The 25,362-nt window shown below is 45.9% G+C and overlaps 1 protein-coding gene across 1 annotated transcript; it reads right to left on the bottom strand.

Moving 5' to 3' along the window:
• Nucleotides 1–2,869: 2,869 nt before the first annotated feature.
• CALCOCO2 (calcium binding and coiled-coil domain 2) lies at nt 2,870–23,499 on the bottom strand. Its single transcript, XM_006120455.4, has 12 exons — nt 23,383–23,499; nt 14,516–14,704; nt 13,083–13,185; nt 11,859–11,992; nt 11,325–11,450; nt 11,084–11,242; nt 9,250–9,377; nt 8,670–8,760; nt 7,295–7,390; nt 6,134–6,275; nt 5,221–5,249; nt 2,870–4,543 (listed from the first exon to the last, which is right to left on the bottom strand). The coding sequence occupies exons 2-12, from the start codon at nt 14,693–14,695 to the stop codon at nt 4,367–4,369; spliced, it is 1,365 nt and encodes a 454-aa protein (XP_006120517.2). The 5' UTR covers nt 14,696–14,704; nt 23,383–23,499; the 3' UTR covers nt 2,870–4,366.
• Nucleotides 23,500–25,362: the final 1,863 nt, after the last annotated feature.

Raw genomic sequence — 25,362 nt, forward strand, 5'->3', positions numbered from 1 at the left:
TGCCCCAATGCAACTACCTTTGACACAAACCCTCAAAAGCCAGGAAATAAACAATTAAATTGACACATGCACAAGATGCTAAACAAGTATTCCATCTCTGCCTAAGTCATTAACGTTAGTTTACCACACATAGCTTATACAAACTGCTCCATCAGCCCCGTGGGTCTTAACTGCTACCTTGATTCTTTTTAATATTATCTGCTCATATTGCTGAAATAGAAATGATGAAAAATATATTGTGCTTCTAGAGAAATGTGTGCTTTGTGACCAAGATACAATAAGCACAAAATAGGTTTCTCTTGTTTAATGCAGATATAATATATTGCTTAATAAGAATGTGGGGCCAGATTCTCAGCCCCATTTCTATCCTCTTTACATGGCTTAATCAGCACAAAGGAGATGTAATGTGCCCACAGCTGGCCATCTGAGAATTCTTCCAGCAGACGTGAATTCCCATTTTGCATAAAGCCTGCAGAGCTGGCTCCTTCATTTCTTCTTTTCCCCACTCCAACATAGGACTATGTTGTGGTGGAGCAGATGATGCAGGAGTCTATTCTTCTATAGCAATTCTCTGCTGACATATGGTAAGATCCCTTAGAGAATCTTAGTCACCGTAATAAACTACAGCTACCTTTAGGCTGCTCTAATTTATATCAGGGCTAGTGTGGGTTTAAGAATCAGGAAGCTACACCTGGTTTTCTGATGGCTCCTCCCTCTCTCCTGCACCAGAAGTATCTTGTCAAAGGAAAAATTCTGGCCCCTCTTGAAATAATTGAGATCACCGAGTGTGTGATGCTTTCCGTGATCACAGGTTAGTGTTGGTAGCATGTCACAGCAGTTTAGCATTTAATTCATGTAAAGATTTAATGTTTATTTACTGGATTTTGAGGGTTTGTGACAACAAACATTGTGCATAGGTACCCTTTACTTTTGAGCAAAGTTTTTTGCATGCAAATGGGGCAATATTCCACTGTGGAATCAGATGTCTGAAAATACAACAGATAAATTTCTTGTCTCTCAACAGGACACCAAAAGCCCAAGGGAGGAGTGGAGAGTATGGCCTAAGAAAGGGGAGAAAGTCAAAGAGTAGGACAAAACCTCCACAGAAATCAAATGATGGAGAGAACCATCAGTGACTGCAAGCAATGAAGTAGGGCTATGAAGAAATGTTTTGGCATACTCTCCTTGCCTGCATCGCTCCCTTTCTCTCACAATCCACCCACATCCCTGTGTCCATCATTGCTTCCTCCAAAAAGTGTCACTGTTGCTTCTCAGCTGTGGTCAGTAATTAGGGGAATGGGAAGACAGATGAGACAGACAAAATCTCCAGGGGAGGGATACCGCTAAAAGAAGAGGAGTCGTCGATATGGAAGGGGATGTGACCAATGGGATATTAGCAGAACTCAGTCACTTATCCCTGCTTTGACCCCTGATTATTAACAATCAGCATTTATTATAATTATTTAGTAATAATTTATGGGAGCATCTACAACATGTTTGGTTCTTTCCATACAGCCAGGAAGGGATGGTCCCTGCTCCAGGGAGCTCACAGTGTAGCATACGTATAATATATTCATCAGCATTGCATCTAGGCACACTTAATATGTGTTAAAACAGAATGTATGCGCTTATTTAGATAGGAGAAACAAACTCAGCCTGTAACGGACAACAGCAGGAACAAAGAGAGGAAAACCTGGCCAGTTTGCTAATGTCCAGGATTTCATAGCCCATTGGAAGCCTGGACAAAAGGATGTCTTGACATTTTTCTACATGTGACTGGGGTTCAGTTTTAAAATGCCAACAGGCTGGTTTGATTTTGTTTCAGGGCTGCTTTGCTGTGCATATTTTTTGGTTTCACAATGTGTAAGGCATGTGAATTGATAGAGGGATACTTTTATTTCATTCATAGGACAAAGAGGGATTGTTTTGAGGCAGGAGAGAGAGATGGTGGGGATTACTGATACTAGGCACCTGTGATGATTGCTGCATCTGCATTTCTTTGGGTGGCTTGTTTGGTTTACAGGAGTTGCTACCTTGGACAGATCTATTAAAAAGACAACTCCTCCCTAAAAGTATTACATCCTAAACATATAAGGAGAGGCAATAAATGGAGAAAAACAGAGTTATGATGTAGAAAATTGAGCAAAAGTCCTAATTATACACAAATGTTTTCAGAAGATTGCATGATGTAACCACCACAAAAACCATCAGTCATATTTAAACACAATAATAATAATAAAAAGTCAGGGAATAGATGATTAAAGTGAATTGTTCCTCCTGTACTTCAAACAAACCTCTGACCATCAGTGACTCCTTCACTCAAAGCTGAGGTGAAAAAAATAGCTCTATGGTCTCACCTCCAGGGTATAAAACTGATAAATATTCCTATTTTGAGGAAACAATGATCCAGTTCTGCACACTGTGATTATTTACGTCAACATGGAGGCAAACTGGGCAGCAAAGGATAAGTGAGAAGTACATGGAAGGTGACTGGAGAAGTCATGGAAAACATGTTTGTACAGCATCTAGCACAGTAGGCTCCGGATACAGATATCCATTCCACCCCTGCAGGATCCACAGCCTGTTCCCTGCCCCTCCCAGCACTGCCAGGCCGCCCAGCAGCCACACCCGGCTGGCCTGCGCAGCCTCCCCCCAATCCCGGTAAGTCTTCTAGTTCTATAACTGCAAGCAATCTAGCTGTTTTCAGCGTGGAGAGCTTCATATGCTAAATTAGTTAGGGATGTTCATAAATGGACTTGGGAATTAAGGGCCTGTAAGACAGTTCCCTTAGGATATCTTTTACTTGGGACGGGATGGTAGAATCTCCACTTGCTTGTTATAAAATAACCAAACTTTTGTCAGACCGTAGTTACTGTTTGCTATTGTTTATTCACCTTTTCCATTTCTGCTACATGGTTTTGTATAGAGCCTGCTAACAGTTAAAAAAAATAAAAAATAAAAGCCTTATTACATACAACTGGGGAGAGAAATCCAAAGTTTGAATCAAAGGTTGACAGATACACATTTATTTAAGCCGTTAGCATTGAAGATATTAAAGCAACGTATTAAGATATCCATTCTTAGCCTGGTTCGAATGAAGCTACTATGAAAACCTAAATAGGATTCCCTACAGATTTAGATATTCATCACTAAACAAATGCACAGTATAACACTATTGGATAATAAACGTCCCTCGTGTTTGCATAGAGAAAAAAACGCTGACTGTCAATTGCAACAAAAAGTATTTAAAACTTGTGCAAAAGCAATGCAATCACCCCAGGCACTTGTGAGGCTCGAACCCCAGCATTTTGCACTCAGAAGAGGCTCCTTTAATCCTGGAATCAAGACGCTTCCGATAAGCAAATCTGAAAAGTGCAGGATCCCCATCAGTTTCCTTAGCGCAGGGGTAGGGAACTTTTTTAGGGTCGGGGCTGCTGACCCACAGAAAAAAATTAGTCGGTGGCTGCAGGCAAGAGAGAAGCAAAAAGACCTAAACAAACCCTCACGGACATGGCCCCCTGACTGAGAAGGAGACAGACCCTCCCCACATTCCCTTCACACACCGGAGCCTGGGGGGGCACACTAGTAGATTGTGTGTGCTTCAGCCCTGCAGGGAGGAGGGAGCTGGAGGGCCATCATGGGTTCTCCAATGCTGGGTAGAAGAGGGGAGTCTCAAACCTCAGGGGCCAGATCCAGGCAAGCTGTGAGCTGCATCCAGTTCCCTTAGCCTTAGGTTTCCCACCTCTGCCTTAGAAGATGTGCATAGAAGGCTAAATTCATTCCTGAGACTAAGCTTTCACTGGCTTGGAACAGAGGGTGAAGGAAGGACTCAGTTTTACGATTAAGTTATATCTGCAGTCATGCAACCTTGAATAAGACTGGGGCTTTGAGCTCAAAGGCTGTATCTGTTGGTTTTGGCTTTAGGCTAAATCGTCTCAGCGCCGCTCTAAGGAATAAAACAACAGATGCAGAGGTTTCTGCCAAGCACAGGCAATTGCTGTTCTACAGTAGATCGGAACAACGGACCACAGGGCCAGCTTTGTTCTGAAGTACAGGTACTGCATGCAGACTGAACAACTGGATACAGGGACTCAGGTGTTCGACAGTCCCTGTGTTTGATGGAAGATAAAGGACACATTTGATAAGGATGGCTCTATTTCAGTGGTACTGGCTGGTGCCTCAACCAACTTGATGGGTCAGTTCTACAGTACTGGTGCCGAGTCCAGCCTTGCTTGGATGATTTTACTAGGATCTACAGAACTTAATGATATCAGCGATGGTCAAGTCCGTGCTATCCCACCTGAAAGAGGAGCTCTACAACCTGCTGTGCAGCACAGCACAACACAGCACAGCACAGAATGAAGTATTATTCCAGGCTGTGGCAGTACATATGATCGTTGTACACCTGCCTATTGGATTCCTCAAAGGTCTCGTCGCAGTACGGGCAATTCAGAAGGTGGCTTCGCAAATGGTCCTCATACTGATGAGGCCCCATGTCATCTGGAAACACCTCACCACACAGGTGGCACTTCTTCACAGAGGGCTGAAAACAAAACAACGAAGAACATGTAGCAACACTCGCAATAACAAGAAGGAAGGGAGATTAGAAATAATCAGTTACAGGGCAGGCCGCTCTATTTTCTAATCCTCCACAGGGTTTCAGATGCCTCCAAACCTCAGTGACTGGTTCCGTGAGCCTAAATTAGGGATGTGAATAAGTAACCAGTTAACTGGTTACCCAGTAAGCATCACCCTTAGTGGGTGATGCTTACTGGGTAATGGTTAACCGTGGGCTGGAAGCAGTAAGGCTGCAGCAGCAGTGCACCTCCCCCCTACCCCGTTTAATCTGTTAACGGCTGACGGATTAAATGGGATTTTACATCCCTAGCCTCAACACTTCTTGGATCTGCTTTTGCTTTCTACCCTACTCACTATGTGTCCATTTCTCCATTATGAAATGCAGCATCTGGCAGCTGAATGCTGCTCATTGTGTTTGCATGCTGATGTTGCTTATGGCTGCACTGGTGTTCACTCTCTCCTCCTTACCACAAACAACCATCATTAATTCCAGCCCCGCTTTTTCTGAAACATACAGGCCTCCATTCTACCGTCCGGGACAGCAGAGCCCACTAGCTTGAGCAGAGCTGTAGCTCTGGAGCTCAATCAGACTCCGACCTTCATGCCACAAAGCGAAATCCACAAGCAAGCCATGTTATTTACCATGTTCTCAGCACTCGTCTCTGGGGACTCTGCAAAAGAATAGAAAATGCACGTCTTAACCACAGCCCACAGTCAACAGTGATGTGGTGTTCACCTGTTCTTTATTCTTCTTGAAGTACCAGATCTAGCTCTGAAACAGGAAGGAACCTCTATATTTCAGACTCAGGAATGCTGGACCGAGGGCATGGGACTGGCTGCCTCGTGACTTGGCCAATGGGTTCTCATTCTTGGCAGAAAGAGATCAGTGCTCAACACTTAAGGCAACTCGCAGACCTGACAGATTTCTGAAGCTGCCAGGGCACCTTCTGAACACATGGGAGGCAGCACAGACAGGCTTCAGAGAGCTTCTTTTCTACAAGCCTCCAAATCAAGACGGATGACAATGTGCTGAGACCCCTACCAACACGTGCGTAGGGGGAGGTTCTTCCTGCCCCAAAAAAGAGTGAATGGACGGATTTCATCTTCTCAGGAACGATGGGGAGAAAGTAGATTTTCACCTTCTGTCTCCCACTGGCCAGGAAGAAGGAGGACTGAACACAGGATCTCTAAGGGTTGGGGACTGCAATTTTCATAGCTCTCAACCCCATTCATTCTTAATTTATCTCTGATTGCAGCCCAGTTCCTTAGGGTTCTCCGACTTGGGAGCAGTCAGAATGTGATTAGATAGGACCCATCCCCAGGGGTGGCCCGAGGCGGGCTGCGGCAGCTGGCCCCCATCAGCGCCCCCGTCTGCAGGGCTGTCAATAGACTGATGTCATCATCGGGCGCCCTGGGCCTCCCGTGACGTCATCATGGGGCTCCCCATTGAAGGTGGCACCCTAGGCGGCGGCCGAGTCTGCCTATAGTCACGGGCTACCCCTGCCCATCCCATTGGCATCCTGTGCAGAGGCTGTCAGGGACCAAACTAACTCACCAAAGTACGGGTTCCCAAACACCAGGGTGGCACTTCCTGGAGCCTGAGCAGGAACTCGCGCCGGTGGGACAGCAACACGCGCAGAATAATCCGGACTCTCAGCAAGGGACATCAGCAACTCGTTGTTCTTTTGCCTCAGTCTCTGCAAAGGGACAGAAAAGCAGAGTGAAGTTCCAGCCACTAAGGGGGCCAATTCAGAGAGAAGCTGTTTTTAATGGTTGCGCTCATACGGTTCCTCTCATCTGAGACTCTCAAAGCCCTTCACAAATCCTTCTCAGTAGGTCAGTCTTCCCCCCATCCATAAAGTGGGGGTAGGACAGGGAAAGTGAGGTGACAACACCTTTTTGATGGCCTGTGTAGCACAGGAGGCCAGACTTGATCATCGAACCATAGAAATGCAGAGCTGGAAGGGACCTTAAGAAATCACCAAGTGCCGCCCTCAGGGCTGTAGTAGGACCAAGTAAATCTAGACCAGTGTTTCTCAGTTTTTTATAAAGTACCCCTTTTAAAAAATATAAGTACCCCCAGTACCTAGTTTTCAGACACACACGATTTTTTTCTACCGTTGCAACACATTTGTTTAAACAACTTAATCGTAGCCGGGTGGGCGATGAAGTGTTTGGGTGTAAAAAGTATAGAAATAATAAAACACTGTAAAACTTAAAACAAAAATTCAGTTCTTTCCAAATTTCAGTTGTGTAGATGGACCCGCCCCAGACTTCTCTTAAGTACCCTTAAGGGTACTCATACCACTGGTTGAGAAACACTGATCTAGACCATCCCTAACAGATGTTTGTCTAACTAGGGATGTAAAACCCTGTTTAATGAGTTAACTGGTTAAACCCTGGGAGGACCACTGAATTCGATGGGATAGTTAGGCTGAGAGCACCCGGGGGGAAGGGGGAAAACACCCTTGCGTCAGCTGATTGCATTTTATTAAAGCTTTCTTCCACAGTTTCCTTGTCAGGTGGCTCTCTATTGTCGCATGATTCTCTATCTCATAACAATTGTTCATCATTATGAGCACCTTTTAAGTCTCAACAAAACCTCTTGCAGCTTTTTGTTCAGCCACTCTGCCGAGCTCTGGACTGTGTTCAGAAGCAGAGTTAATGAAGACTTCTCTGAGTTGGGAAGTTGGTAGTGTGGGTGTGAGTTTCTCACCAGATTTTCTTCATCAGTTTCATCCTTCTTCCACTGAAGTATCTGAAACAAATGGTTCTTCTCCTCGAGTTCCTTTGTTAGATCCTGGGTTTGGTGCTGTTAAGGAAAAGCAGTAGTTCATCAGCAATGGGGAATTACTAAAAGAAAAGCTCTGAGTGCATCGGGGCTCACTCAGATCATGTGTTTCTTAGGCCTGCATTCGTGTGTGTATTTTCTTCAGTGAATCATCCTTCACTTTAAACATGACCATGTCGTGTGATCCTGCGCCTTAGTCAAGTCACTCAAGCTGTTTCCCCATTTGTAAAGCAGTGCTAGTAATGTCAGAGCTGGCCAAAATGTTTTTGATTTGCCTGCTTTCCATCAAATGCCATTTCAGTGAAACTGGGCTATTTCACAGGGACCATGCTGGATTTGGTAACATTTGTTGGTTTATCGGGACCAGGATTCATTTCTGGTTGAGAGGAAAGAAAAGCAATGTAGCCTGCTGGGTAGATGCTCCATAATCCAGTGGTTCAGACTTTGGCCTGGGTTTCCTATCTCCCCAGCCTAGCTACTAGGATACAGAGAGTTGGTCTCTCTTTTTCCTTCTGATGCAGAAAACCAAATTTTTTTAAACCTCTAAGTGTTTCATGAAATGCAATTGTCTGTTTTCTGGCCAGTCCAACCACTTACCTACCTCATAAGTCTCTTGCGAGACTAAACCCTTCAACACTCAGAAATCCCTTTGAGAGCGTCAGGCAGGAGGAGCTACAGGAGTACACAAATCTTTAGGGTGATCTCATCGTGGGTGCACAGGGGATGTATTTTGGGGAAAGAGATAAAAATCTGCAGGGATTCGCTAAAACTTCCTTTCTCCCCAAATATGGCATTTGTTAGGAGCCTTCTGGAACTCCAGATTGTCTCGTTGTAGGTTCACGTTTCCTTAAGAAACCCCTGGAATCACTAAGGGTGTGTCTCGACTACAGGCTTTTGTCGACAGATACTGTCGACAAAGCTTCTGTCAACAAAGCACGTCTGGAATACAGCCAGTTCTGTCGACAAAGCAAGCCGCTTTGTCGACACGACAGTGTAGATGCAATAACGCCTTCTGGCGACAGAACTCTGTCGACAAAAGGTGTTATTCCTCGTAGAATGAGGTTTATAGCCGTCGACAAATCTGCTGAGTTCTCTCGACATTATGTCGAGAGAACTCGGCGGCAGTGTAGATGCAGGTATAGTTCTGTAGTCCACTTTTGTCGACAAAACCCTGTAGTCTAGACACACCCTAAGAACCCAGACACCACCCTAATTTGCCAGAGGCAGCTTTGTTCCCCACCAGACACAAGCGGAGTCTTGCACAGATTGCAGAAGCCGAGACAGACTGCACTTTGCCTACCTGCAGCAAGTCCATGTGATCCAGGGTAGTTTTCAATCTGCTTTCCAGTTGCTCCTTTTCAGAGGATACTTCCTGGTTACGTTCTTTGAGTCTGCCCAGAACAAACCAAACAGTAACATTTTCTGTTGCACTTGGCCCTGCAAAATCACCCGTTGGCACCTGCCTTTGGGAAGCCACACACACAGCTTTCCTTTCTAAACCTAATCGGAAGCTTAGCTTCTTCTCAGGCAGGTTCAAATGGAGTAACCTAAATATCAAAGCCCTGCTTTGTTCCTCAAACCTTTGCATGAAGCTACCAGAGATCCCGCAACTCCTAGATCTGTTCCACGCCCTGGTGGCAACTTTCCCCTCAACTGACACAGACAGCTGAGAGCCTGTAAATCCATGGACTTAGTCCAAGAGTCAGTTTTGCTCAGTCACCCTCACACTTACGTGTGCCTGGGGGCCTGTGAATGCCAAACCTAGATCAAAACCCCACAGTCACTGGCTTTCATCAGCGCGAAACAAGAGGAAACCCAACCCACTGCACCTGGGAGCTTCCAGAAACTCCCCTTTGCAGACGTATGGTAAGTAAACTCACTGCTGCAGCTCTCTCTCTCTGCAGCCATCCTGTTCCATCAGCTGCTTGTTCCCCTCTTTCAGGAAATTTGCTTCCAGCTCCAATTTCTCACAGCTGCTCCTCAGAGACTCCAGTCCTTTCTGCAGCTCCTGAGTACAGGAAGGTAAATGATAGGAGTTGCTATAGGGAACTTTCTGGGTGTCTGGCTGGTGAGTCTTGCCCACATGCTCAGGGTTTAGCTGATCGCCATATTTGGGGTCAGGAAGGAATTTTCCTCCAGGGTAGATTGGCAGAGGCCCTGGAGGTTTTTCGCCTTCCTCTGTAGCATGGGGCACAGATCACAGCTGAAGGACTCTCTGCATGTTGGGGCCTTCAAAGTATTGGAAGGCTTCAATATCTGAGACATAGGTGAGAGGATTATTCTAAGAGGGGTGGGCGAGATTCTGTGGCCTGCACTGTGTAGGGGGTCAGACTAGATGATCATAATGGTCCCTTCTGACCTTAAAGTCTATGAGTCTATGAGTCTATGAGTAAATGGGAGTCAAACCACAGAAACAGCCGTCATTTTTGCTCCCCTCTGTATCTGCACATCCCACTCAATGCCACAACCCCAGACAACCCTCCTAAAGGGAGGGGCATTTTTCCTCTCCTTTCTCTTCTCTCTCTCACGTATTCAGCTCCAATTTTGCTTACATTGGGGCCTGGGACAAAAGAGGGGGAGGAAGGAGCAGTAACAGGAAGATCAAATCCAGAGCTGGCCTTTGGGACAGGCCGATGGAATCTTTGAGCACTTCTTTCCCAAAGGTAACCAACTCCAGTCCATCAGTAACACTGCTCAGTACAAGACCAGCTCAGGATCTGGCAGCGAGTTGGAGAGACACCCACAACTGATGCTTTGCACTCATGCGTCAGAGAGAGCTCTCTGCAAATCTTTGGCTCTCCCCCACCTCCTGCTACGGAAGTCAAGCCCAGCTACTGAGTCCTTTCCACCCTAGAGACTGGTTTGCATTTTCAAGGCTTTTTTTCCCCCGGAAAAGGCCTTGAAACTCTTTTTGTTTTGCTTTTTAAATGGAAGTGGAGATTCTTCCTTGCACCGAGGGTTCCCCCAGAATTGGGAAGGCCCAGGTTTACTCACTTTGCATGGCCCAGGACAGGGGTCTCCAACCTTTTTACACCCAAGATCACTTTTTAAATGACAGAACAAGCCAAGATCTACTGCCCCATCCTTCCTCTAAGATCCCACCCCTTCCTTGAAGCCCCGCCCTCTCTATTCTCCTCCTCTCCATCACTTGCTATCCCCAACCCTTATACTGCTGCTTCTTTCCCCCCAATTCTTCTGTAGGAAGAGGATTTTCCAACATTTGGCCTGTCTGGACTGGACCAAATGTCAGAAAACCCCTTCTTTGGGAAGCCCCCTTATTCCTTGTGGAGAGAGGAACAGAGGGTTACTGAAAGAGCATGTTTGCTTTTCAACAAAAAAAAAAAAAGCGGAAGAACAAATGCATCCCTGGATGCAGAAGAGTTTTTCTGGAATCCTGGAAAAACTGCAGTCTAGCCGTACCCTCGCTGGGTATGTGTAGGCTCTGGGGTGGGAATGAGGGAGATCAGCCCCACGGAGATTAAAGAGGATGGGGGAGGGAAAGAAGTGAGGGGGACGGTCTCTTCCCTCTACCCTTTGGGACTAACTGAGGTGCATTCACTCCCCCACCTCCACACAGGTTACAATGGACGTTGCACTTGCTCATATTTCTTTGAGGCTAAGACCTTGATTCTATCTTATCCTCCCCTCTCCACTTTCTCTGGTCATTCCCTATTCCCTCCTCCTGCTCATCCCCAAGCTCATCTGGCCTTTTACCTGATTTTCCTTTCCTAGTTTTTCATTCTCTTCCCTCACTGCAGCCAAATTCATCTGGGCAGAGCTCATCTCTCCGGCCTGCAGCTCCTGAGCTCGCCGTAGCTCCAAGTTCCCAGTCTGCAAGAAACAGACTTCTCCCTCTAGCTCTTTCATCTTCTCCTGGAAACACATAATGGACCTGTATAAGCCTGAGCCATCAGCCACAGGGCCTCCAAATTCCTGTCTTCTCCCGTGTCTGTACCTGTGCCAGCTGGAGCTGCTCTTGCAAACCCAGGTTCTGTTTCTGGAGACAAAGGCAGTTTTCCTTCAGCTCCTTGTTTTCTTTAAGTAAATCCTTGTTTTGCTGCTCAATCTCCTCCACTTCTCCCTGGCAAACAACACAGACGTGCTCAGTAAGAATGCAGTGTCGTGGAGGGCAAAGAAACGTCAGCCCTGCAGAAAACCAGTGGATTTTTATCTCTTCTCTGACACCCAAGACTGGACTTCCCTTTCAGTCTCTGCTGGTGCTGCCAGACCTCGTCCACCCAGAGCTCGAAGTCAAGCTCCAAAATACTGCACTCAATACCCTCCATTCCCCCGAGGCCAGGGGAGTGGAGGGTCTTCTGCCTCTTACAGGCTCAGGCCCACGGACTGACTGCTCTGCACAATCATTAACGTCAGGCAGTCAGCTGAGTCCTCGATACAGACAAGCACCTGCTGGCTACCCAATCGCATCCTTGATCATTTCCTGCAGCCACAGCTGCGCTTCCCCCCCTGCCGTGATGAGACATCATACCTGGGTAGTGACCACCAGGATGTCATCTTCGGTCTCCGCCCGGAACTGGAAAGGCACACTGGCTCCCCGGACCATCCCCTCCTGGTCAACGTAACAGAACTGGTAATATTCATCATCTTTCGGCAGGTAGTAGGCTTAAAACAAAACAAAAAGCCGCACCATAGGGTGTTTGCAATTACTCAGGGTCTCTTGTCAACTGTACAGCACAGGAAGCCCAGACCCAAGGCCACAGACTACAAAGCAGCACGCAGCGTATGGCAGGGGTAAGAGGGAGCAATATATAGCCCCTCTGGGCCACTAATGTCCTGCAGCCAAGCAGGAACCTCGGGCAGGCTCCCTGCCTTCTATGCCCCCGCACACTGCTCAAAGCGCCAACTGCTGGGGCCTGTGTGTGTGTGTGTGTGTGTGTGTGTGTGTGTGTGTGTGTGTGTGTGTGTGGTGCATGCCCACTGTGGGGAAGGGAGTGCGCCACCCCCACCCCCAGCACATTCCTCGCAGCTGCTAGTGGCAGGAAACTGGCCCAGGGGAGCTGCCTGGGCCATGCTTGAAGCGCATGCAGAGTCCCTTCCTAAGGGGCGTGCCATGCAGACATACACATGTTGGCCCCAGCAGCTGGCCACTTTGAGCAGCATGTGGGGCCACAGCAGATAGGGAGCCCACCTAAGGGTCCCGATGGGCTGCTGGCAAGGAGCCACCTACAGTAAGTGCCTCCTGGCCAGAGCCTGCATTTGGCACCCCACCCCCTTCTGCACCCCAACTCCCTGCCTCAGATCACAATCCAAACTTTCTGCATTCCCTATTTCACCCCTGCCCCTGGTCACAACTCCTTCCCAGACCCTGCACCCCCTCCTATGCCCCTTCCCCAGGTCAGAATCCACTCCTGCATCCAAACCCCCTCCCAGACCTTGCACCTCCATCTCCTACCCAGAGCTCCCCCTTGCACCTAACTTCTATCCCAGACTCCGCACCCTCTCCATTAATATCATAGAAAAGAGCGGCCTTCTTGCCATGGCCCCCATTACAAATTATTGCCCACCCCTGCCATATGGGGCCAGATAATCACTGAACTGCTTCTTGTGCGACCGTATAATCACAGGGCCATGCATGAAGTTTACCCTAATATAGAACAATATTTTTGCTGGAGCATAGACCAATCAGAGACAGAGTCTGAGTGAGTGAGTGAACGAACACACAGTATGAGCTGTCAGCCACTTCCCAACTGACCTCTAAAATTAATTTGCTGATTCACGACAGAATCACTGCTGAGGTCACTCGGCAAAGGAGCCCACATAAAGGTGTAATATTCACGGGTTGTTTTCCATCCCACCTGCAAAAGCAAGATAATTAGATGGTATCATACAGCTTATGTTGATCATAGAATGCTAGAACTGGAAGGGACCTCGAGAGATCATTAAGTCCAGTCCTCTGCCCTCATGGCAGGACTAAGCACTGTCTAGATCATCCCTGATAGATGTCCGTCTAACCTGCTCTTAAATATCTCCAGTGATGGGGATTCCACAACCCCCCTAGGCAATTTATCCCAGTGTTTAACCACCCTGACAGGCAGGAAGTTTTTCCTAATGTCCAACCTAATCCTCCCTTGCCGCAGTTTAAGCTTCTTGTCCTGTCCTCAGAGGTCAAGGAGAACAATTTTTCTCTCTCCTCCTTGTAACACCTGTTAAGATACTTGAAAACTGCTCTCCTGTCCCTTCTCTGTCTTCTCTTTTCTAAACTAAAGAAGTCCAATTCTTTCAGTATTCCCTCATAGCTCATGTTTTCTAGACCTTTAATTGCTTTTGTTGCTCTTCTCTGGACCTTCTCCAAATTTCTCCACATCTTTCTTGAAATGCGGTGCCCAGAACTGGACACAATACTCCAACAGAGGCCTAATCAGCGCAGAGTAGAGTGGAAGAATGACTTCTCGTGTCTTGCTCACAACACTTCTGTTAATGCAGCCCAGAATCATGTTTCTTTTTTGCAAATGTCACACTGTTGACACATAGTTAGTGTGTGGTCGACTTTGACCCCTAGATCCGTTTCTGCAGTACTCCTTCCTAGACAGTCACTTCCCATTCTGTACATGTGAAGCTGTGGACTTCACAGATGCTAAATTGTAACTGGGGCTATGTCTAGACTACATCCCTCTGTCAGCAGTGGGATGTAAATGAGGCACTTCGAAAGTGCAAATGAAGCGGGGATTTAAATATCCCATACTTCATTTGCATAATCACGTCATGGTGCTCTTTCAAACAAGCACCATTTCAAAAGTAAAACCACGGTCTAGACGTGGTTCTTTCGAAAACAGCAAGCTTTTTCGAAAGATCCTGTTCTCCTCAAAAAATGATTAGATTAGCCCTCTCGCTGCTCTAATTTCAACCAACAGCCAGACTGGCCCCATAGCAGGCCCAGATTATGGAAAGTGTAAATGTAACACAACGCCAATTTAACCTCCAAGTGGAAGAATAGAGGCTTGGTTTCAGGCCCCACATCTTTTGATGCAGGACAGACACTACAATACATAAGCTCACCACTGAAAAACAGCTGCTACTTTCTTCTCTCAAAGACTCAAACTCCCCCTTAGGGATCAAGCATGAAATAACTGGAAATGCCCGCTCCTTTCAGGGCAGGGTGGCTAATGAGTCGGAGCACACACTTACCCGGAAAATGCCCACCCAGTCCTTTCTGCGAGGAGTGATGTTCTGCGTGAGGGTATAACAGCAGGTTATGTCTCCCCCAGGGACATAAAACTTCTCCACATTATTAAAGATAACCTGGGAGAAGTGGTAGCTGTCCAAGAAGACAGCAGAAGTTGGAGGTTCATCTAAGGTCTCATCCATGATTGGGGTCTGTGAGAAGACAACAAAAGCAAACATTAAGACAAAATGTTACAGACTGTGGTGCTGGGACATGATTGAAACTTGCAATATCATCTAGACCATTGTTTAGCCCCCAACGACCTGTCAGCATGAGAGATGCAAGGCACTCAGGCCTGCGAGAAGCAAATCCTATTGTTTCCTTTTTTTTGTTAGCAATTCCACCATAATACTTTGGCATCCAAATCCAACATATTTCCTATCATTTTCATTTTTGTGGCTCTAACGGGAGACTGATACTTCATTGTTCGGCTTGGCAAAGTTCAATTTTTATTTATCATTTTGACTACTAATATCAATGTTCATTTTTAAGCTTTTTACTATCATCTATTTACATTTCCACAGTTGCAGGAAGTTATGGGTAGGCCAGACAATAACTGTTTAATGACCGGAGAAACCAAGATTCAAAGAGTTAAAACTTTATAACCATTAAAAAACAAATTATCAGCATTACATATCAAAATATACAAAATAAATATCTTTAAATCAAACAGCAAGAAGTTCTCAAGAAATGTTTTCCTTATTTTCTCTATCTGTAAATTTCAAAGACAGGTGATGGAAATATATTTCCTGAATTTGTATGTGGAATAAAATTGACACGTATCAACATTTACCAATAATAATCAAATCCTTACAAGTCTACTCATTCTGCTCACGTCCCATATAACATGATCCTTGTTAGGGGAATTACGCAAAAATGAGGAGATTAGTTAAACAGAAATTAAAAGGTACAGTGAGATTAGAGTAAAATCCCTGCAAGCTGCATGGAAACTTTTTAAAGACACCATAATAGAGGCCCAATTTAAATGTATACCCCAAATTAAAAAACATAGTAAGTGACCTAAAAAGGAGCCACTGTGGCTTAACAACCATGTAAAAGAAGCAGTGAGAGATAAAAAGGTATCTTTTAAAAAGTGGAAGTCTAATCCTAGTGAGGTAAATAGAAAGGAACATAAACACTGCCAAATTAAGTGTAAAAATGTAATAAGAAAAGCCAAAAAAGATTTTGAGGAACGGGGGAAGGGTAGCTCAGTGGTTTGAGCATTGGCCTGCTAAACCCAGGGCTGTGAGTTCAATCCTTGCAGAGGCCATTTAGGGATTTGGGGCAAAAATCAGGGATGGTGCTTGGTCCTGCTGTGAAGGCAGGGGACTGGACTCAATGACCTTTCAAGGTCCCTTCCAGTTCTAGGAGATAGGCAATTTCCATTTTTTTATATATATATAAAAAAAAAGCTAGTCAAAAGCTCAAAAAGTAATAGCAAAATGTTTAAATACATTAGAAGCAGGAAGCCTGCTAAAAAACTAGTGGGGCCCGTGGACAATCAAGATACAAAAGGAGCAATCAAGGACGATAAAGCGATTGCGGAGATACTAAATGATTTCTTTGCTTCAGTCTTCACGGCTGAGGATGTTGGGGAGATTCCCAAACCTGCACTGTCCTTTGTGGGTGATGAATCTGAGGAACTGTCCTGGATTGAAGTGTCATTAGAGGAGGTTTTGGAACAAACTGAAAAACTTATCAGTAACAAATCACCGGGACCGGACGGCATTCACCATGGTTCTGAAAGAACTCAAATGGGAAATTGCAGAACTATTAACTGTGGTTTGTAACCTCTCCTTTAAATCAGCTTCTGTACCCAAAGACTGGAAGACAGCTAATATAATGCTAATATTTAAAAAGGGCTCTAGAGGCGACCCTGACAATTACAGACCAGTAAGTCTACTGTCAGTACCGGGCAAATTAGTTGAAACAATATTAAAGAATAAAAATGTCAGACACGTAGAAGAACACAATTTGTTGGGCAAAAGTCAACATGGTTTCTGTAAAGGGAAATCATGTCTTACTAATCTATTAGAAGCTTCAGGGGGTAGCCAAATTAGTCTGTTACAGAAAAAACAACAACAAATGGTCTGGTAGCACTTTATAGATTAACAAAACATGTAGATGGTATCATGAGCTTTCGTGGGCACAGCCCACTTCTTCAGATGACCGGAGTTATGAGTTTAGGATGTGTATACCCAAAATAAATAGGAGAGGGGAAGGGGAGGAAAGAAAAAGGGAGGGGGGGCTTCCTTCCTCCCTCCCCTATTTATTTTGGGCGTACACATCCTAAATTCATAACTCGGGTCATCTGAAGAAGTGGGCTGTGCCCACGAAAGCTCATGATACCATCTACATGTTTTGTTAGTCTATAAAGTGCTACCAGACCACTGGTTGTTTTTAAATCTATTAGAGTTCTTTGAAGGGGTTAACAAACATGTGGACAAGAAGGATCCAGTAGATACAGTATACTTAGATTTCCAGAAAGCCTTTGACAAGGTCCTTCACCAAAGGCTCTTGTGTAAATTAGGTTGTCATGGGATAAGAGGGAAGATCCTTTCATGGATTGAGAACTGGTTAAAAGACAGGAAACAAAGGGTAGGAATAAATGATAAATTTTCAGAATGGAGAGGGGTAACTAGTGGTGTACCCAAGGGTCAGTCCTAGGACCAATCCTATTCAACTTATTCATAAATGATCTAGAGAAAGGGGTAAGCAGTGAGGTGGCAAAGTGTGCAGACGATACTAAACTGTTCAAGATAGTCAAGACCAAAGCAGACTGTGAAGAACTTCAAAAAGATCTCACCAAACTGAGTGATTGGGCAACAAAATGGCAAATGAAATGTAATGTGGATAAGTGCAAAAGTAATGCACATTGGAAAAAATAACCACAACTATACATACAATATGATGGGGGCTAATTTAGCTACAACTAATCAGGAAAGAGATCTTGGAGTTACTGTGGACAGTTCTCTGAAAATGTCTACGCAGTCGTGTAGCGGCAGTCAAAAAAGGATATAGGATGCTAGGAATTATTAAAAAAGGGATAGAAAATAAGACAAAGAATATCTTACTGCCCCTGTACAAAACTATAGTACGCCCACATCTTGAATACTGCATACAGATGTGGTCTCCTCACCTCAAAAAAGATATTTTGGCATTAGAAAAGGTTCAGAAAAGAGCAACTAAAATGATTGGGGGTTTGGAATGGGTCCGATATGAGGAGAGGCTAAAGAGACTGGGACTTTTCAGTTTAGAAAAGAGGGGACTGAGGGGGGAGATGATAGAGGTATATAAAAATTGAGAGTGGTGTGGAGAGGGTGAATAAAGAAAAGTTATTTACTTGTTCCCATAATATAAGAACTAGAGGACACCAAATGAAATTAATGGGTAGCAGGTTTAAAACTAATAAAAGAAAGTTATTTTTCACACAGCGCACAGTCAACCTGTGGAACTCCTTGCCAGAGGAGGCTGTGAAGGCTAGCACTATAACAGAGTTTAAAAAAGAACTAGATAAATTCATGGAGGTTAGGTCCAGAAAAGGCTATTAGCCAGGGGCTAAGGAATGGTGCCCCGGCCTCTATTTGTCAAAGGCTGGAGGAGGATGTCAGGCGACAAATTGCTTGATCATTGTCTTCGGTCCACCCCCTCTGGGGCACCTGGCACTGGCCACTGTCGGCAGACAGGATACTGGGCTAGATGTACCTTTGGTCTGACCCAGTATGGCCACTCTTATGTTCTTGTCCGCTAGGCAGCAGTAGTTCTGTCTTAAGGGTCTGGACCCTAAGGATATAACATTTGCTACTAGAGACCACGATGGTAACGTTGCCAGATGGTTCTCAATATTAAAACAAACGTGTTGCATAGCAGCAGCAGCAACAAATAGTATCAGAACTCACACACACTTCTTTATTTTGGAACCTTTTAAATATGCTGTTACTAGTTCAAAAAATAAATTACACAAGGTTCCTCACAGGAAATGGTACAAAACCATTCACCCTGCAGCTGGTAATAAACCAATATCCAGAGTACCAAGAACAGAGACAACATCAGAGACAGGAAACATTCAGAAAATTAAATATATGCCTTACCATCATGCCCTAGAGGCAGCCAGACTGGAGGTCTGGCAAATTGCCAAGGGGAGGGATTCTTTGCCGAGAAAACCCTGCTGCAAGTCCAGAAAAACCCAATTCCAGGAATAGAAAGCAGTAGCCTTCCCAGCAGATCTTAACTTCAGATACAGGGTGAGAGATGACCTCAGATACAACCCCTAAAAGGTTTGGGACTCGGTTACAGCCATTATCAGCCGTTCCACATGGACATGACCTTAGAGCAGAAAGCTGTTTTTTTGTGATCACTTAGAACCTGGCCAGCTGCGTCAGCCAAAACCTCCTTCCCAATGCCCTTCTGGGACAGCTGTAGGCAGCACGCTTGGCAGATGTACTGCCGGAAGGTGGCAAAGTTGTACGCTCTTGGCCAGCCATAGAGAAAAAGAAGAACACTATTGGTCCTTACTGTTACTCTTATATTGTCAGTGCTGCCTCATGGGCAGCCTGTGGGCACAGTGATCTGCTATCAAAGCCAAAGGTCAGAGATCAATTCAGATCATCACTGCAAAGGCCACTACAAAACTGAGAGTGGGAGCCACATCTCCACTTGCCACGCTGGCGATCGATCTTCTGGCATTCGATTTAGCAGGTCTACTAAAGACCCGCTAAATCGAATGCTGAGGATGCCCCCAGTTGGCACCGGTACTCCTCTGTGTTTACTTCCGTCTATCTCCTGCTATGAAGATGGCACCAAACTCATCTTAAGGTATGTCGACTCCAGCTACGTTATTTATGTAGCTGGAGTTGTGTACCTTAAGCTGACCTTCCAGTTCTAGCGCAGAACTGGCCTGAAACGAGACTTGGAGTTGGGCCAGGCCAGGATCTTCCACTAGGGTCAAGAACAGTCTTAAGCCAGAGACAATAAACCAGGATCAGAAGCCAGTGATCACAGCAGGCAAAACCACAGCGGAGATCTGCACTACTCAGACAATTTATATGGGGAGTGTCAGCCAATCAGGGAATCATGGAGGTCTGTCACTCATGCCTCTTAAGGTGGGACTTCCTGCAGGGCTTAGCTTCTCAGTTCCCTTTAGTCAGGGGTGGGCAATAGTTTCTGAAGGGGAGCCACTTCACACATTTCAGAAGTGGTCGCGGGCCGCCCCCTTGCGCAACAGGGGGAGGGCAAGGAGCTGAGAGCTCTTTCAACGGCTTCTATTTAAAAGGCTCATGGGGGAGGCAAGAGCCGTGAGCCCCTCCTTGGAGCTCTTTAAATAGAAGCAGTTGAAAGGGCTCTTGTGTCCCCAGCTTCCAGGCAACATGGGGCCGGGAACTGCCATGCAAGCTGGATGGAAGAGCTAGGTGAGCTGGAACCGGCTCACTGACCGGCTCTTGCACTGCCCTGCTCTTTGTGGCCATCCTAATTAGGTCCTGAGAGGCAGTGAGGGAGTAGTACCTACCTTGAATCCTGAAACTCCTGGTTCTAGAGCCATGGGTGTCCTAGCACAGGGATGAATTCAAATCTTAGGGCAGCTGAGAATTTATTCAGCAAAAGGCAGTGCAGAAAAGTACCACCCATGCACAACAAAATATTATGCAAGCATTGCTTCCTCTTTGTTATGCCTCAGCCTTCCTGATCAAAGTACACAACAGGTGGACAACTACAGATGCCATGTTTAAATAACATTAACTTCCCCCAGCCCACAAATAAACACTCCCTTTTGCAGTGTTTTTTAGAATGGGATCTTCTTGTGTCTAGCAACTTTCACGTTCGACATGCCTCAAAGCAGATTACAAAGCAATGACTCAGATGCAAAGGGCAAGAACTGTGTGGTTAAATACAGCAACTGTTTTGCACACAGCTCTAGGTCAAAACCACCTTGGAACCTGTTTTCTTGGGCAGGGAGGAGTTAACCAGGCAGGGGGTAAGGACCCTGGCTCTTTCTTGGCTATGCCATGGATGGGATCTTTACTGAAATGCCAGTGTCTGGTTTCAGCAAAATAATGAAATCCGCAGCAAAAATGCCAGATTCAAGCAGTATCTTGGAGAAATGCCAAATTTGACAGTCATACAATAGCAGAATCCATAAGCCCTGAGTGAGATGATGGGACCAGCTCACCCCTCTCAAAGCCATTTTTTTTGATGATTTGCAGACTCAGGCAGGCAGTGGTTTACATTTGATTCACATTTGAGAGGTTGTTTTGGCCACTGCAGATCAAAGTAAATTTAAAAAAAGACAGCTAAGGTTCTGGAGCACAATTCTGAAACAAGGGATAAATTATCTGGCAAATTCCACAATCCACACAGGACTTTGCTTTTGTTTTATAATTAATAATACTTTGCCTTTCTCTTGTATCTTCCAACAAAGCATCTTACAAATATTAACGGATTAAACTTCACAACCCTTCTATGAGAGGAGTATTAATATCCCCATTTTACAGATGGGGGAACCGAGGCACAGAGCACTTAAGTGACTTTCCTAAGATTAAACAGTGAGTCAATAACAGAATTTGAAAGAATCCTGAATCCCAGTCCCTGCCGTTCTAATTTTTAAGCCTACTCGCTGTCTGTATGCGTTGTGCCTATGCTTCTCTGATGCAACATTTTTTGGCAACTCATTTCCAACAATAGAACAATAACGAATTAAGGGCAGAATTAAGGGCAACGAAGAGGGAGAGGAGGCAAACAGATACAGGGGAGGGAGGAAAGGATAAGGGCGTGAAAGGAGAAAAAGGATGAGGTGATAACGTAATGAAGTCCAAACCCTGCCACACATTTCTTGAGCTGTTCAAAAACCATCAGCAGAGGGAGCAGAAGGAGAAGAGGGAAGATAAAATGAGCCACTTGGGGCTGCTCTTTATGAAGAGCCAGTGACAGCCGCACCTTACAGAATGCTAATGAGTAATTCGCTGCTGCACAGACTGTGCAATGAACTAATGAGATATCATTACACCTTGCACCCAGCAGGGGAGGAATAAATAACCAATTAAAGATTTCCCTTTTTTACAGTCCACCTTAGGGATTTATTTTCCTTTATGAAGAGGCCATTTTCAATTCTACCATATAAACACCAGAAATCCTAAGATACGCTTGTCTAGGAAAACTGTTTCCTAGTGCCATACGAAACCCTGAATTCCCCTTACCAGGCAGGGCGAGATCATGCAACTGCTGTGATTAGAAAAGTCATTTAATTGCCATGATTAGAAAGATTAGACCTGCACTTGCACTTCACAGGTGCTAATCAACTAAAGTTATTTGAGGAGAGTTTGCATCTGAAATATTCATATCTAGGGATCTGGGGACAGCCCACAGGTACCAGTTAGGATAATAAACAACTGTATTCAAGGAGAAGAGGGAGGCAGGTTGGTCTTGTGGCTACAACGAGGGACTCAGAAGATCATGATTCAGTTCCTGTTTCTGCCATAGAATTCTGGTGTGATTTTGGTCAAGTCACATAATCCTTCTAGGGATGCTAGATAAGGATTAATTGAATAGTCCTATAACTGCACAAAATATTATTGGTTACACAACTATTCAATAATCCCTGGAGGCGGGGCTGGCAGCCAGTGTGCTCCTGGCCATAGGCGTGCGCAGGGGGTGTGCCGGGGCACACCCTAATGTCTCAAAAAAAAAAAGTGGCTTTGTGTTTTATTTTAATCACATGATACGCTCTTTTAGTTTTAAAGGATGGATTGTTGTATTATGCAATAAGCGCCGAATTGCATAATATAGATGTTGTAGAAATGTATAGAAAGCCCGCATTCGCTTGCAGCATGTCCTTTCTGATTGTGTATTCAATAAATGTTCTCCTTTAAAAAAAATAAATAAAATTCCCTGGGTGCACACCCTAATGAGATGTGCTGCGCACGCCCATCCTGGCCCCGCTTCTGGGGAGCCCCCTGACACTTCATGCTGCTGCCTCTGTATCTGCTGTTGGGATCCAACTCGTACTGGGGACCCTTCTGGCTCCTAACCTGCAGAGCCCACATCTGGGGTGGGAGGAGGGGAAGAAGGTGGAGGAGAGAGTCAACTTCCTAAGTGGGCAGAGTTTAATGGATACCATTGAGCGATAAGCATCCGCTTACGGGTTAACCGCTTACACTCTAACATCCCTAGTCATCACCTTACTGAGATCACCGATCTGTCGTCACGCCCCCAGCACGGACACACCACCCTTTCCCCGCCATGCACTGAGACACGACGCTCGTGCATCACGCAGCATTTCCAACGGGGTCTCCCGGGGGGAGAGAAAATGGGGGCAGCTGATGGGGCCCCAGAAAATCTCAGTGGTAACTACCTCTCCAAAGACCTGTCTCTTTCCACTTTTGGTACTGGGCAGGGGAAGGCGGGTAGGGGACGTGCCAACCGCCTGGCCTTGCTGGCCACACAGGGAGGGGCTGCTGGGAATAAGCAGGGGGCAAGGGAGTGCAGGGGGAGGAAGGGGAAAGAAGTTGGGGGGGATTTGGGGAGCAATCCCCTCCATGACTGCAGCAATCTTACAAGGGGGGGGTCCATCCCCAGGAGCAGGTTTTGTGGGGCACTGACCCCCCCCAATGGCCTGACTGCAGAGGGGACAGGCTGCCCCCCACTTCCTCCAGCCAGGCTGCCCCCCACGTGGGGCCAGCCCCTCTTGCCCCGAGGGCAAGGAAACGAAAGTGAAAGCGGAGCAGCGGCTAGGCAGGCAGAGACCAAGCTGCTCCCCGGTGCCCCCCAAAAACCTCCCCCCCCTTCCTGGGGGAGGCGAGGGTCACACATACCCGCCCCCCCGGGGGGACTCGCTCACCGCAGCACAGCGCCTCTCTCTGCAAGCCTCGCCGGACCCTGCTGCGACAGAGGAGGAGGAGCCTCCGAGGGGGGCGGAACCATTAGCTCCCGCCCCTCCGTCCCGCACGGAATTGTTTCAGCGGGGCACCGCCCCCCCGAAGAGCATGCTGGGACTTGTAGTTCCCCTGATGCTGGAGCGAGCGCTCTGCCAAAGTAGCGAGGAGTCCTGTGGCAGCTTATAGACTCACTGAAGGGTTGGAGCATGAGCTTTCGTGGGCAAAGACCCACTTCGTCAGATGCATGTAGTGGAAATTTCCAGAGGCAGGTATAAATATGCCTGCCTCTGGAAATATGCCTGCCTCTGCCAAAGTAGACTCCTAGCTACCCCTGCATATATGGGATGTAGTGGGGGGGGGAGGTAAGGGGGGAGGTTGTCTATACGTTTTATTCATTGGGACTTGAGAGCCCTTTGGGGAGAGTTGTTGGGGATGAGCAACTGGCCATTTAAAAAAGGTTGGGGATATTGGCACATGGAAGATGCTGTGGCCAAAGTCCAGGGTCCAAAGGATCCATGGGGAGGGAGAGACCGCTGACCCCTATACAGCCAGGAGAGGGGACTGCAAGGAGGTACTTCACAAACCGTGGGCATTCAGGCAGGAGAGACAATCTTCTCTCGGTGGAAGAAGAGATATACAGATGTACAGACAACAGAAATGAGCTGCACTTAGAAGGCTGTGGTGTTCCCAACTGTTCGTGATATGTCTTGGTTTTTAGTTAAAGCCTCATTTTCCGGAGCCATATGATTTCATGAGCATCCCTGCTTACTTTTTCTTTTTCAAATAAAAGTTTCTAGCCTGCATGATTATGGAGAAAGCTTGCAAATGTGAATATCTTAGAGGATCAAATACTAGATTACAAATTAAAAGTCCTCCAAAATGGTCATTAAATACCCCTCATAATTTGTAAGCCTGTTTTACAATTTTAGGGGCGGGCTTACTCAAGGTTTTTTTATTGCTTCAGATTGGCAATACTGAAGTTATTCCAGATAAAGGGAATGTCACGTCCAAAGTTTAGAGAGGATGAAGAAGAACAGAATATGTTAAAGGGTAAAGAATAGGACAGGGAGAAGGCTGACCGGTGCCCTAGCATAGTTATTATTAAATGAAGCCAGGAACAAATTGGTTTAACCAGTTCAGGAAAACAGTCTTAGATGCAGGTAGAGACTGGAGCTGTTCAGACCCCAAGATGACAAGCTTTGTTGATGGTTGATGTGGTAAGAGCCATAGGATGGGACACCATTTGAAATGTGTATCTCCCAAACCACAGGGCACACTGTACCGACTCCCTTAATAAGCACATCATGGTGCCATTCTTTGCCTTAGGATATGGCTTTGGAATTCTCAGGGCAAAGAGACTTTTTAGGTCCTTGATGTTAAGAGGAATTATTGACAAGATGGAAATCCTCTTAATCATGTCGCTGAACACTTGAAAAGGTGGTACACGTCCTATTGCTCAAGCAGATGGCTCCACCCACTGGCTAGTTTGTGGATTGACAGACAGTTATCACAGATGACATGGACAATAAACCTGATTGAGACAAGTGGGATTTGTTTTTATTAATTATTATTATTATTCAGTGTCTAAAACCTCTAAGATTTTTGTTTATGAGCACCTGCTTAATTCAAGACAAGATACTACTGAGCAGAGAATAAAATTCTTCAAGTGATTCAGGTTTCTAGGATGAACCCGAAGCCTTTATTCACCTTGTCTCTTTCTTTACTATGCTAGAATGGTTGAGCAACATCTCCTTCTACCTTGGTGGCTGCCCTGTTTCCCTCCTGCAGACTACATTGATGTGGGAGTACGTCTAGGTCATTGAGACATATTAGAGTGGCAGACAAGTTTTTAAAAATCAGGCCCTTGACAGCTTCATACATATTTGACTGTGAACATTGTATATGACCGCAACTTCTGCTTCTGTTTTTCACCATCTGGAACA

Source organism: Pelodiscus sinensis, chromosome 29, assembly GCF_049634645.1.
Source record: "Pelodiscus sinensis isolate JC-2024 chromosome 29, ASM4963464v1, whole genome shotgun sequence".
Classification (NCBI taxonomy): domain Eukaryota; kingdom Metazoa; phylum Chordata; order Testudines; family Trionychidae; genus Pelodiscus; species Pelodiscus sinensis.

What these genes read in the sequence shown, in the direction of transcription:
- CALCOCO2 (XM_006120455.4), bottom strand. Translation starts at nt 14,695, where the DNA reads ATGGATGAGACCTTAGATGAACCTCCAACTTCTGCTGTCTTCTTGGAC. An exon ending in TCAGCAAATTAATTTTAGAG is followed by an intron (nt 11,993 to 13,082) that starts GTCAGTTGGGAA and finishes TTTTGTTTTAAG; the next exon opens with CCTACTACCTGCCGAAAGAT. An exon ending in GTTTGGGAACCCGTACTTTG is followed by an intron (nt 5,250 to 6,133) that starts GTGAGTTAGTTT and finishes ATTCTTTTGCAG; the next exon opens with AGTCCCCAGAGACGAGTGCT.